The following is a 14,628-nucleotide window of genomic DNA, read 5'->3' as shown; positions in this document are numbered from 1 at the left end:
ATTATAAGAAAAAATGTCATAGGGGTTGATTATTTCAACCCCTTACAAAAATAGTTCAGGGTTGAAAAAAATTCAAAAAGTGTAGTTTTATTGACAGATAATGTTCACCAAGTTTGGTTTCTTTAGCTTGATGTACGTGGAAGATAAAAAAGAAAAACATTTTTTTTTTGTAATTTTAGGAGGGGCGTAACTTTTCAGGGGAGGGTTTATTCAAAAAATTTTATACCAAAGACCCCTATTAATTTTCATCGGAGAATCGCCCCTTGAATTTTTTCAGTGTTATTTAGATACACTCTGTAGAAATCAGAAAAATAATATTCCGCGTAAATAGAATTAATTTGTATTCCCTTTATTTTTTTTACTTAGAAAAAACGTTCAATGACGAAATAAAATGGAACTTCAAAATATATGCGACTGATAATATTACATTTTTTATGAAATTTGAAAATGTATGCCCTTGACACAGAATCCTAGTTATTTTCCCAGTTATATGGGAAATTTCTCACGATTTGGCACCGTTGCACTTATTATTTCGGATTACAAGCAGATTCCTCCTATCAGGGCGCCATCTGTTCTGCTGCGGCCATACTAACACGCGTTTCTTCGTCGAGAGGAGAGGTCCGTCCCGGTCGGGACAGATGGCGCTGCGGCGGAACATGGCCGTTCTGACGTCACGCCTTAGGTCCATAATCGTTACGATAGGAAGACCGGTCGTCTCACCGCGCCCAAAGAACGATCGTGGTGAAAAATTGGTGAAAAAAGGATAATTTAGTGTGTGTAGTGCGCGGGTAATGCTTTCTCACTTATGAGACGTCCCTAAATAACTCCTACATGATTAAAACTAGCGGACAATCCATTTTCTATGCATGTGAACCGATGTATTCGTGATTTTGTGTTCACCATTGGATAGTCGTATAGCTGATCGGTTTAGGAAGGCCGCAACGGTTTGGAAAAAGTAAGTAGCTCTTCTATCATTACATGAACACATCGAGGGTCCTTCCGGATACCTAAAGAGTCCCTCGTATTAGCGCAGTGGGCTAATTTGCTTGAAACAAATGAGTTTTGCAGCAGGTGCAGCGACTGTCATGGCGGCTGTCAAATTATTTTTATTTCGGCCGAGTTTATCGTGTTTTAGGGTTTTAATTGAGACGTGGGGGCATTTTCGAATTTTTACTGGACGGTATCTGGTGATATTGACGGTGCGAGTGGGGTACATGACCTGCAGTAATGTTTATAAATTTGTTTTCCATTGTAGGTGTGTCCCAAAAACACATTCTAATTTTAAACGGTTGGCGGGAAGTTCAAATTTAAAACAATTTTTCATCCAAAATCTCTGGACACTCACGCGTTGTATCGTTTCTATTGCACGCATATTATCCCTGGTCTATTTCCAGCAGGGCACGGTAGCGAGTACGATATATTCAACGCCCATTTTGGAAAAACCAGTATCCGAGGGGTTGCAGTTCCCCCATGTCGTGTTGTCCAACTTGAATCGCGTAAACGCTCCAATTTCTAGTCCACTTAAAGCTTTATTTTAGAACACGCTTAAGGGATTAGCGGAATTACTGTTTTTTTTTATTGTCATTTAGATAAGATATAAACAAATCTTTTGCATACACCTTTAAAATGTACGGTTTTTACGTTGTTGGAGTCGAATTTTAAAGCAGTTTTACGCGTCAATATTTTCCTGAATTTGTTCTGATGATAAATAAACCTCTGACAAATAAGACTTTCCGGTATGTACGTGTGGATAACCATTAACGATTTCCAATAATACAATCGTCAAATATTTAACATTCGGATATGGAATTTAAAAACAATTCGTGGCCCAATAAGATGGGTTGAATTACGTGTGCATACCTACTTCCGTTCTGTAGTAGGATGTGAAGAACTTAAAATTAAAATTAAATAGAAACGTGTGTTAATGTGGATTATTTTATTTCAACCAATGAAAACGTCCGATTTCTGCAATAAATTGTTCGTGGAGTACCAATCAGAAATTAAAAGCCATAGTAATCAACTTGTGTATATTAATTTGTAAATTAATAATTGCCTGAAACCCAGTCCGTACTTCAAAATGCACCACAAACTTCCGGCACAACTACAAATCGTGTCAGTTTGACAGAATAACCTTTCCGCTTCGCGATCGAATTATTTAAAATGTCACACTGGCAACAAGTTATCGATATATAACCGATTATTTTGACGTATCGCTTGTGTCAAATATACAATATGGCGACCGTCTAGAATTTAGCCACCTTGATGTAAATGAAAAATCCACTTGCTGAAAGCTTACTAAATGCTGTGTATTAAAGTATTATTTGATTTAACGCGTAAAAAAGCAAGCACCAAACGATGATTCCACACTTAGTCCAGGCATTATAGAGAAATGCTTACAGAAATTATTACCTGGACAAAAAAAATATGACCGTATAGAAAATTAAATTTTAAATTGAGTTTCTTGTTCTTTAAACTCGATCCAATATGGCGAACATGGTTAAAAAAAATCGCAAAATTGAAAAAAACGGTTTTTCTAAAATAACTAAAAAAATATAGCACGGATTGAAAAATTTTAAATGAGAAAGTTGTAGGTTTTAAAAAGATCTATCGACTGATTTTTTGAAAGTATCGATTGCTTTGTTACTTTTCGAGATATATCGAAAAAACCGTTAAAAATCTTCTCTTTTCTCTTCTTCTATAACTCGTTTACATTTACGTGCCCATATTTGCTATTTACTGCAAGCATAGCCCGCGGCAAGCCAAAAAAGTACATTTTTGAAAAATTTAAAAATATTAATTATTTTTCGAGATATATCGATTTTTTGAAAAAAAGGCGCTCTCGAAAATTGGCTAGATCTTCTCAGCGGATAGCCCTACAGTAACGATTTTCGGTTTATTTTCTTCGTAAAGAGTTATATTATCATGCTGTTAAAAAATGTTGACGATTTTATTAATTTTAAGGATCAAAAAATGACTGAAAAAGTTGCACTTTTTTTGGGTATGTTTTTTTCAAATAACTATTTCAATTTTTATTATTTTTTTGTACTTAATCTGGGGTAGCTAAACACGAATATTATAGCATTTTCGCCTTAGAAGCAAAATAGACCCGTAAATGTTTAGTTTTCTTTCTTTAAAAGTCATTTTCATAAAATAAAAATTGAAATAGTAATTTGAAAAAAACATACCCAAAAAAGTGCAACTTATTCAAAGTCATTTTTTGATCCTTAAAATTAATAAAATCGTCAACATTTTTTAACAGCATGATAATATAACTCTTTACGAAGAAAATAAACCGAAAATCGTTACTGTAGGGCTATCCGCTGAGAAGATCTAGCCAATTTTCGAGAGCGCCTTTTTTTCAAAAAATCGATATATCTCGAAAAATAATTAATATTTTTAAATTTTTCAAAAATGTACTTTTTTGGCTTGCCGCGGGCTATGCTTGCAGTAAATAGCAAATATGGGCACGTAAATGTAAACGAGTTATAGAAGAAGAGAAAAGAGAAGATTTTTAACGGTTTTTTCGATATATCTCGAAAAGTAACAAAGCAATCGATACTTTCAAAAAATCAGTCGATAGATCTTTTTAAAACCTACAACTTTCTCATTTAAAATTTTTCAATCCGTGCTATATTTTTTTAGTTATTTTAGAAAAACCGTTTTTTTCAACTTTGCGATTTTTTTTAACCATGTTCGCCATATTGGATCGAGTTTAAAGAACAAGAAACTCAATTTAAAATTTAATTTTCTATACGGTCATATTTTTTTTGTCCAGGTAATAATTTCTGCAAATTTAACATTAATCCGTGACAGAATGCTTGGACTAACTACCTTAACATTAAGTCTATAGTTTAATTGTTTACGTTTTGATTGTGACGTTGTAGAATATTTGTGTTTAAAGCAAATGTCGGAAGGATTTGATTGGTTTTGGCTGATGGCTCGTGTGATAGTTGTAGCAGAGAATTATTTTTATAGAATACAAAACAGAAAAAGGTTCTATGGTAATTTCAGTTTGTAGTAGTGGCATGTTTTGTCCCTATCTGAAGAACCGCAAAAGACATCCAATCTCTTTCGAACTGCTCAATTACCACAACTATAAAAATACATATGTTTTATAGATATGAAAAATATATATTCCATCTCATTTTGTATGAAAAAAACAATGTAATTTTTAAGGTTAGGTTTAAAATAAAGCAGAAATCTTTCATGTCATTAAATTATAGCCGTCCCGGCCTCAAAAAATGTCACGCCACTGTCGCGAATCGTCTGTACTACAATAATTTTCAGTAATTTCCCATTTGTGGGCATAGCAAACATACACACACAAAGTTATTATAAATAATGATATTGAAAGAGCGACCCTCTTATAAATTAAATAGTTGCGGGTTAGCAAGGTTTCGCCCGGGTAACTACGATTAGGGTTTGGTGGACGGTGCACATTTCTGCTTTGCGGAAAGACGAGTTCTATCAGTTTCTCCTGAATCATCGCGCGCTATTATCGCGGTTTGTTTCCATTATTGCGTCGCGCGGACTGGCTGTTTTGCGACCGATGTAAATATTTATTTATGCAAAGTATCAACGCGTAACGGGAAATCTAGTTCCGGTAATCGGTTGCAACAAAACAGAAAGTAAAATGTCGCCTAATAAGGGTACAGCTTGTGTAAATCAGTAGTTTTATTCCGTTGTCGGCACTTTGAATTTTTTTTACATGTCGACTACGGATATGCTGTAGAACAACGCGTTGAAATGCACAAGCGCCGTAAAGTGAGGGAAAAAATTACGTCACAATAAATGCTTTGTTTTGTGTTTCTTCAAAATCCCGCGACGTCCAAAGAGTCGTTTTTATTCTAAATATAATTTTCTGCAAGATAAGTAGTCTCTCCTAAATTTTATTGCAAAAATAATTTTGTAGTTAACAGAAAATGCCAAAAGTCGATGTTTTTCCCAGAATTATTGTCAGTTTTATAAGAATTAATCATAAAATTTTCGGAAATTGGACGGATGAGTCATTACTGATTTATTGACAATTATACATCATACTTGCCGGAAACTTTGGAATGATGGTAATGGTAATAAGAACCTATGAATATTCAAATTTTTGACATTAATTAAAGACGAAAACAAATCGATAAATAATTCGAGATTTTGATTGTTTGATTGACGAAGAAATCGCACTTTTATTAAGACAATGATAGAACGAATAGATCTATCCAGGAAGAGACGCCCCCTTATGAGTATCATTTTTATTCCATAAATATTCGACTAGCGATTATTGAAATTTTAATCATTCTCCCTATTTTATTAATTAAGTAGAAATTAAACTACTTTTTTTTGTTTGTTTGTGCTTTATCTGTTATTTTTCTTTTTCAGGTGCTGCTACATTAGTTCGCTGCGGACAGTATGAACGAATTGGATTCACTGAGACAAGAAGCGGAAACACTAAAAAATGCCATTAGAGTAAGTACCTAGTACACAGGGCGACCCAAATCGTGGGGTCACCCCTGTATCTTATTGGATATGAGTGAGATAGGCAACAAATGGGCTAATGAAACTTCGGGTTTAGTCGGAATTTTTTGGTTAATTCGGTTCGAAATTGCAATTTATCTGTTCTATGCTATTTTAGTTGAATTTTTTTAAATCAAGGTTAACATTTTTTATGGAAAGCAGCGAAATCGGTTTATTTTACATACATTTTAGAAAATTAACACAAAACTGACTACTTATAAACTTCTGCAAAAAATTAAGGGAGCAAAAAAATTTCGAATTTTTAGTAATTTTCAGAATGATGTATCTCAGTTAAAAATGATCGTATCAAGCTTTTAAAAAAAGCATTTTAAAGCGCCGAATATCTAGTTTCCAGATTTCTTAGCTCAAAATTTTTAGGAGCGACAGTCATCGCGAAATTCTAAGAAATAAGACTAAAAAATGTTTTTTCAATTTTTTGCGTTTTTTTCTCGATCCACGGACTTGGAATAATTTTTTACACAAATTTCATGAAGAGTAAATTTTCAAAAATTAAAAAAGTTTTCTTTTCAAAAATTATTTTTTTTCAAATTCAATGAGCAAAAAATGCCCAATTGTGAAAGAATTGAATAAAAATCAAATTTTTCATTTTTACGAACGTTACAGGGTGCTCAGAAATGTAAATTTTGCTCCTTTCAATTTTTCTGAAATTTTGATTAAGCGGTCCGGAAAAAGATAGATCGATATGCCCATTTACGGAGCTTTTGGGGGTACATCGAGATGTAAAAATTCGTACAAGCATTAGACTCTCCATCGATATTAGCAAAGATGCGGTCGACTTAGCAAAACAAGTCAAAAAGTCACTTTTTTTCACTTTTTTCAAGTTAATGTCGAGGATGAAAGAAAATTTTTTTCTTCCAAGAACGCTACATAGCCTTGTAGGAAATTTATTCGAGATTTCGAAACTGCCCGTCAATTTTCTGTCTGATCATTAGTTGCTGAGATATCGATGGTTAAAGCCAAAAGGATGCTTTTGTATTCGTAGTCGAATATCTCCGGGTCAAATTAACGTAGAGAAAAATTTAAAAAAAGAAATTAAAGCTGAATGAACAGGCTATCAAGTCCATATCATGATTTTTGTGTAAAAAATTTTTCCAAGCCCGTGGACCGAGAAAAAAAAACGCAAAAAATTGAAAAAAAATTTTTTAGTTTTATTTCTTAGAATTTCGCGATGACTGTCGCTCCTAAAAATTTTGAACTAAGAAATCTGGAAACTAGACATTCGGCGCTTTAAAATGCTTTTTTTAAAACCTTGATACGATCATTTTTAACTGAGATACAGCATTCTGAAAAATCGCTAAAAAATCGAAAAATTTTTTTGCTCCCTTAATTTTTTGCAGAAGTTTAGATAGCTAAAGTATTTTTTTCCAAATTGGTAGGTAACTTTTTTCTAACATGGTGGTGGTTACACTGTTGCCAAGTTGTAAATTTTTGCAGAATACTTAAGAAAATTTATATTTGATAGTTTGTTAAAATTGTAGCCTAAGAAAACAATGTCTGTTCATATGGATTTATCGCAGAGTAAAAATGAAAATCTCCATGTGAAAATCTTTGCTATAAATCCGTTACTTGCACTGCAATTAAAAAAATTCTCGAACTTAGATTAAGATATTAGTAGTAAATTAGAGATTCCCAGATTATGATAACAATTAGAAATAGGTATAAATAAACTAAGTAAAATAAACAAAAGCGAAATAATTAAATTGACACCAGGGGCTTGTTTCTTTGAAGAACTTTTCAACTTTTGACTCCATATTTTTCATTCTACACAATTAGAAAAGTGAGGAATAAATCTGTTTTATAAAAAATGTCTTTTATATTAATTTTGTGTGTTTTGTGAAGCTTTAACTTATCAATTTTCAGTCTGTATTCTCAATGTACATATAAATTATTTTTTGAACAATAATTTTGAAACTGTAGAATAGCGAAAAGTTGGAGAAATCTTCCAGTTTCTGTTTATTTGAAAAATAGTTTCTTAAACTTTTCAACTCTGCACAATATTTTTTTTTTAAATATTTTGTTTACAAAATATCAATTTAAATGATTTTTCATTAACTATTTGAACCTGTAGTAGTTATCTTGCATTCAAAATAATATGCTGGAACAATTTTGGTTTAATGAATCGTACAAACTAAATAAAAAGGCGATGAGCAACTTATAATAGGAAGAGAATACATTTTGGTTATCTCTTAAATAGGCATGTACAGGATGTAACTAAAATACTTGGCCAAATTTTAAAGTCGGATTCTGTGTTACAAATCAAACAAGAGTTGTTGTAAACAAATGTCTGGAAAATATTCATTTTAGAGATAGAAAAGTAAGACCTGTCAGTTAATTGTTGAGAAAAGACAAATAGAAACTGATACAAAGCCTACACCTATATCTTCCCAAACCGTAAATTTTTTGTAAACGTGTCTGGAAAACTTGGAAATATCGTATTTTTTTGGTCAAAATTTCGTGGACACCTTGGACCAATGGCCGACTGTATATTCTTCGCGAATAAAACGTCCATTGGAACACTTTTATTCGCCTCTCACCCCTTCCGGTTGTCTGGCCTGCATCGCGTAACGTATTTTTGCCGCACGCGGTAATCGTGTATTCAACTAGGAGGCGGATATTGATCGTGAGCCATCGTCAACGTGGGGTAGCACGACAAGCCGTGTCACGGTGGTTGTGTTCCGTTTAGACATCGGCAAGTCCAGGATTTTTCCCCTATGACTTTTTTTTCTAGTGGCTGTGACAATATAATTATACACTGCTGGAAAAAAAAAATTAAAAAAACAAAATTTTCTGGATTTTTTTAGTGATTTTTGCACTGTTGTATCTCACTGAAAAGTGGTCGTATTGAGATAATAAAAAAAGCGTTTTGAAGCTTTAAGTCTCTAGTTTGAAGATCTTTACACGTTACGACCATATGTCACTTAGATACGGCCTTTCGAAAATCAGTAAAAGTTTCATGAAAATCGTTTATTAATTTAATTTTTGCCGGAAGTCAGCTTTAGAATCCTTCAAAAGCGTCATAGCAGCTATACAATATGTCAAAATAGTCCAATCAATGGGGAGAAGAGCTTACAAAAAATATCACCTGGAAATAAAAAATATGGTGACAGGAAAAAAATTCTAAGAAAGATAGTGTTTTTTTTTTCTGTGACGCATAAACGTAGCGAAAAAAATTCATAAAAGTCATAAAAACGTTTTTTCGCTAATAAAAAAAAAACTTGAACTCCAATCGAAAAAAGTTAAATGAGAAAGTTGTAGCTATTAAAAAAACCTATCGATTCGTATTTTTAAATACATATATCGATTGCTATAATACTTTTCGGGATATATCGAAAAAACCGTCAAAAATCGACTTTTTTTGTCTGCAAATTACGGTTTTGAAACGTGTTACTTGCTGTAAATGTAGCCTCTGCAAGCAGAAAAATGCCTTTTTTAATTAAAAAATATTAAAAGTTTTTCGGGTTATATCTATCGATTTTTCGTTTTTCGGACGGATCTATTTTGAGATGGATGTGAGAGGGAGCAAGTAATTTTTTTGTGCATTACATCCCGTACAACTCACATAATAAAAGTGTAGATCCCTAGATCTGGACGAGGTCCGGAACATTTTCAAAATTGCAAAAATTTTTAAAAAATACCTATTTTATCAGAGTTTTTTACTTATATTTTGTAAGCTATGCATTTTGTATGAATATTGAAGATTAAAAAAAGGTTTACAATTCAATTTTGCACTGTACCTACTGTACGTTAAAAATGTTTAAATTTATTATCGATGTTGCAAAATAGCAATAATTGATGAAAAAAAGGCAAAATAATCAAGTTTTTGGATAACTTTTTTAAAGTATTTTTTGCTCCGAGGGCATTCTAATTTTGGTAAAAAAAAACTTTGGAGTATAATAAAACAACACACCAAATTCCATTAAAATCGGTTATATAGTTTTCGCAAAGTAATTTTTTGAAAAAAATTTTGAAAACAATTTTTTCAAATATTCAAAATGTTGCACCGCCTCAAATAAAACATCTAGATAGTTGAAAATTTTTTCACATAGAAAAGACCTCTCAACCTTTCAAATGGTTTTTGAAAAATTGAAATCGGTTGATTTGGAAGGCCACAGTAAATTTTTAAAGTTAACACTCTTAGATTACATTTATCAATTTCCTCTTTTAGTTTCTTTCAAAATTATAATTGTAANTATTTTTTCTTAATTTTATCTGTATTTAACAAAAAAATAATTTCCCAATATTTTTTAATTTGTTTAAACAAAAATTATTTAAATAATTGTAATAATTATAACTAAATACATTCATATTCAGAGTGTTGAAATATATACGTAAACAAATTTTTTCATTGAAAAAATGCAGTAGCGTAGGGTAAAATATACAGTATATTTAATGCATAAATAATAAACTTTGTTTATAACAAAATATGTGCAAATTAGACAGTTGACATTGGAATATTCGAATTCCTTGGCTCACGGATTTAAAAAAAAATGATCGAAATTGGTCCATTAGAAACCGAGATAATACAATTTTTTTCCTGCCTTCGCATTTTGAACCTCCGAATTCAGTCTCGGTGCGAAAACCCCCTCCCCCACTTTTCGTGTTTTGAGTCACTCTTCGCGCGTGCGAGCTTTAGCTTTTCCGCTGATTTGTCCATGTTGCCGATAACTTATAGATATGAAATTTTTTTCCAGCTTAGTACTCGGAAAAACGAAGCCACTGGATTATTACTAAATTGTTTATAAATTAACGGTAAATGCCGATAAACTTTGACGGCATATATTTCGAGAACCAATAAACGGAATTCAACTTTTTTTTTTAAAGAAGCGTCTTTCCGAGTATCTTAAAATTATAATTTTTGAAAACAACTACATAAATTGCAAACTGATAAATGTAATCTAATTGTTTAAAAATAAAAAAAAATTTTAACTTTATAAAAGTTTCCTGGGGCTGTCCTGTAGGGTGTTTTTTTGTGTGAAAAAAATTTTCAAGTAGGTATCTAGATCAGCGGTCGGCAACTGGCGGACCGCGATCCAGGTCCGGATCACGGAAGGTAAAATACTGGACCGCCAAAAATTTTTTGGAAGTGTAAATTACTCAAATAAAGTATTTCCCCTTCACATTTTTTCTAGTATTTTACAATTATGTGACTGATTTGAGTTCTTAATGGTTAGTAAGCAGATTAAATTTGAGTGTAAATTAAAACAAAAAATTAGTAAAAAATATGAATTTTTTTTCTGGACCTCGTAAAAAATTTTCAAAAGTATCCAGACCCCACCTAAAATTACTTGCCAACACCTGATCTAGATGCTTTATTTGAACTGTGTAACATTTTGAAAATTCTAATTTTTTTTCAAAAAATTATTTTGCGAAAACTGTCGAACCGATTTTAATGAAATTTGGTGTGTTGTTTTATTATACTTGGTTTTCTTAACCAAAATTATAATGCCCTCGGAGCAATTAAAATATTTTTAAAAAATATCCAAAAAACTAGAATATTTTGCATTTTTTTCATTAATTATTGCTATTTTGCAAAATCGGTAATAAATTTAAACATTTTTAACTTACAGTTTGTGTAAAATTCAAGTCTAAAACTTTTTTCCTCTTCAATATTCTTCCAAAATGCATAGCTTCCAAGATATAAGTAAAATCTAAAATAAGTAAATTTTTTAAACATTTTTGCAACTTTGAAAATGTTCCGGACTTCGCCCGGATCTAGGGATCTACACTTTTATTACGTGAGTTGTCCTGAAGGTATTCCAGCAAAAATTACCTTGCCCCTCTTACATCCAATAAGTGGGATATTTCGACAGATCCACCCTGGTCTAAAATGCCGGTAAAATATTTTTAAATTTTTTATTTAATTTATCGGACACGATTAAATACGTCTACATTTGCTTTGCTTTTATCACTGCCCTTGACTGAACCTGACCTCTTCTGTTATTTGATCTGACAGTTCAAAATTGACAACCACAGCCTTTCTTCTATAAAATTTCAGTCGTTCTTGTAAATGTAAATGTGAAATTCAAAGCATTAAATTTTAACGGCGTTAAACAACAGCGTATAATCGTCGAATTTTAAATAAACATCGTTTTATTAACGATTACACGCTGTTTCTATTCCACCTATTTGAAACCTCAAGCGGAACACGGTTGCGAAATCCGGTGTATTCCGGTGATTGCCGGTGAGTCTCACTGTTAAAAATGAGCTTGTATGTGGAACTGGCACAGGAAAGTTAATAGTTTTCGGATAAACGGATGACGCGGTGTAAAAAACCGCTCAAAATCAACATTAGTTCGGTTTTTTTCATGCGACTTAACATCGAACAGTTGCAGCGCCATCTAGATGGTCTTGAGAGTGACAATCGACGTTTTCTGCATTACCTCCTTGACGGGAGAGGGACGTAACAAGACTAACAAGTGGCAGGTAGACCATTTGATAGAAATGGATGTTTCAAAATTTAGGTGGAAGGTTGAATTTAAGAATAAATTGTTTGTAATTCGTTGGAACAGTTGCTGTTTTGTACGCGCCTTTACTAGCTGGTGTATAGTGACTAAAATCAAATTTCAATCGATAGTTACTAAATGTATTNTAAAATTAGTATTTTTTAAAAATTTTTTAAACATTTTTGCAACTTTGAAAATGTTCCGGGCCTCGCCCAGATCTAGGGATCTACACTTTTAATATATGAGTTGTACTGAAGGTATTCCAGCAAAAATTACCTTGCCCCCTCTTACATCCAATAAGTGGGATATTTCGACAGATCCACCCTGGTCTAAAATGCCGGTAAAATATTTTTAAATTTTTTATTTAATTTATCGGACACGATTAAATACGTCTACATTTGCTTTGCTTTTATCACTGCCCTTGACTGAACCTGACCTCTTCTGTTATTTGATCTGACAGTTCAAAATTGACAACCACAGCCTTTCTTCTATAAAATTTCAGTCGTTCTTGTAAATGTAAATGTGAAATTCAAAGCATTAAATTTTAACGGCGTTAAACAACAGCGTATAATCGTCGAATTTTAAATAAACATCGTTTTATTAACGATTACACGCTGTTTCTATTCCACCTATTTGAAACCTCAAGCGGAACACGGTTGCGAAATCCGGTGTATTCCGGTGATTGCCGGTGAGTCTCACTGTTAAAAATGAGCTTGTATGTGGAACTGGCACAGGAAAGTTAATAGTTTTCGGATAAACGGATGACGCGGTGTAAAAAACCGCTCAAAATCAACATTAGTTCGGTTTTTTTCATGCGACTTAACATCGAACAGTTGCAGCGCCATCTAGATGGTCTTGAGAGTGACAATCGACGTTTTCTGCATTACCTCCTTGACGGGAGAGGGACGTAACAAGACTAACAAGTGGCAGGTAGACCATTTGATAGAAATGGATGTTTCAAAATTTAGGTGGAAGGTTGAATTTAAGAATAAATTGTTTGTAATTCGTTGGAACAGTTGCTGTTTTGTACGCGCCTTTACTAGCTGGTGTATAGTGACTAAAATCAAATTTCAATCGATAGTTACTAAATGTATTTAGTTACTAGTGAAGTAAAACAATTAATTATAATTTACATAAGGAAAACGACATTAAACAATTAACTATTTATTAGTATTTACATATATTAAAACGAAAAATTGCATTGTAAGATTTCCACTGCCAAAATTAACAAAAGTGCGCTGATTTTCTTTGTGGGATGTCATTCTAGTAATATTTGCTACTTCAACCGTAAAACAAGCGATAGAAAGGGTATACTTTGCAGTAATCGTAACAAAAATTTTGCTAAGGCATACTGAGCAGGCATTATAGCTAATTTGTTTAATTTTTTTAAAGTTGTACTAGTCTGAATGTAGCCCGAAAACTCATCAAAAGTCGACATTTTCGTTAAATTTTCAGTCGACAAAGTGAGTCTTTTTCCTTCTAGAACATAAAACAAATGTCAACTAGATAGATAGATATTTATTCTTTGAGACATACAAAATGTATTAGAAACGTCATAACTGTTACAAACAAGTTGTTAAAAAAGAAATTACATTTTAACAAATATTTAAACACGTAATATATAAAAAACAAAATATAAAAAAGAGTAAATAAACGCTACAAGTAATGTTTGATTAAGTATAAAAATCTGCGGTACTATATAAGCACTTTTCAACAAGATACAATTTTATATTGAATTTAAAGGCATTTACACTTTTAATATTTTTTATATTTTCTGGCAGATTGTTGAACACTGGCACCAATCCGGCTTGGAGCTTTAAAAGTATTATTCTGTTATAATAATATCCTCGTTTAATAAACATACACCACTTTTAACTTTTATTTTCATCAAGAAAAACACATAACAACGTACTCTCGTAACGTAATTCGTAATACCATTCCATCATAGACCATAGAAAACAATAATCATACTAGTGACAAGTGATACCAACATAACATTTTTCTAACAATTCTTTCATTTTCCTCTTTCGTTAGAATTTTGGACATTTCTGGAGGGTGTCCAACTGATTTGCTTTTCAAATATGGTATTAGTTTCGGAAAATGTCTGCTATTTACATTTTCTTGGCATTCGGTGTACTTTCGAACATGGAATATAGTGATTATAACGTCGAAGGTTTAATTTTATTACTTTTATGTTCGAAAAATGCCAGTAATACAGCTTCGGACACTTTTTGAATTTTCTTCCAACTACACCACCCTCTGAATTCGTTGCAGGCAATCTCGTACTGTCTTGACGATTTTTTGGGGATTAATTGTGAAACAACACTCTGTGCCGCTTCCACTTCCCCTGGTAAATGCTCGTCTTCACTCTCCGAGCTCATTTAGAATTAAACACTCTTATAGCTGTTTTACATTGACAATTTATTGATCAATTAATTCATGAAGTCATTTCATCAAGAAATTGGACAAGTGTAATGCACCAAATCTGCTGTCAAATAACTTCATGAATTTATTCATCAAGTTCTTGACGAATTAGAGCATGTTCTAATTTTCGTCAATTTCTTCGTGAAGTTCGGAAGTACCAACCCAACAGATTTCCACCCTCAGATCAGTAATGAGGTTATGTTATTGGAATATGTAAATAATTGTGTGGCGTCGT

At 32.4% G+C, this 14,628-nt stretch overlaps 1 protein-coding gene across 1 annotated transcript in view; it reads left to right on the top strand.

The window, feature by feature from the left end:
• The first annotated feature begins 683 nt into the window (after positions 1 to 683).
• The window catches only part of LOC108904609 (guanine nucleotide-binding protein subunit beta-1), a 21,850-nt gene continuing 7,905 nt past the window's right edge, over positions 684 to 14,628 (top strand). The window contains exons 1-2 of the mRNA XM_018707235.1: positions 684 to 955; positions 5,371 to 5,457. Of these exons, the coding sequence (XP_018562751.1) occupies positions 5,401 to 5,457 (57 nt within the window). The 5' untranslated portion in view covers positions 684 to 955; positions 5,371 to 5,400. The remainder of the gene's footprint in view (positions 956 to 5,370; positions 5,458 to 14,628) is intronic.

The sequence above is a fragment of the Anoplophora glabripennis genome, unplaced genomic scaffold (assembly GCF_000390285.2).
Source record: "Anoplophora glabripennis isolate ALB-LARVAE unplaced genomic scaffold, Agla_2.0 scaffold294, whole genome shotgun sequence".
Lineage (NCBI taxonomy): Eukaryota > Metazoa > Arthropoda > Insecta > Coleoptera > Cerambycidae > Anoplophora > Anoplophora glabripennis.
The sequence above is the reverse complement of the archived record's forward strand: the minus strand, read 5'-3'. Positions and strand labels throughout refer to the sequence as shown.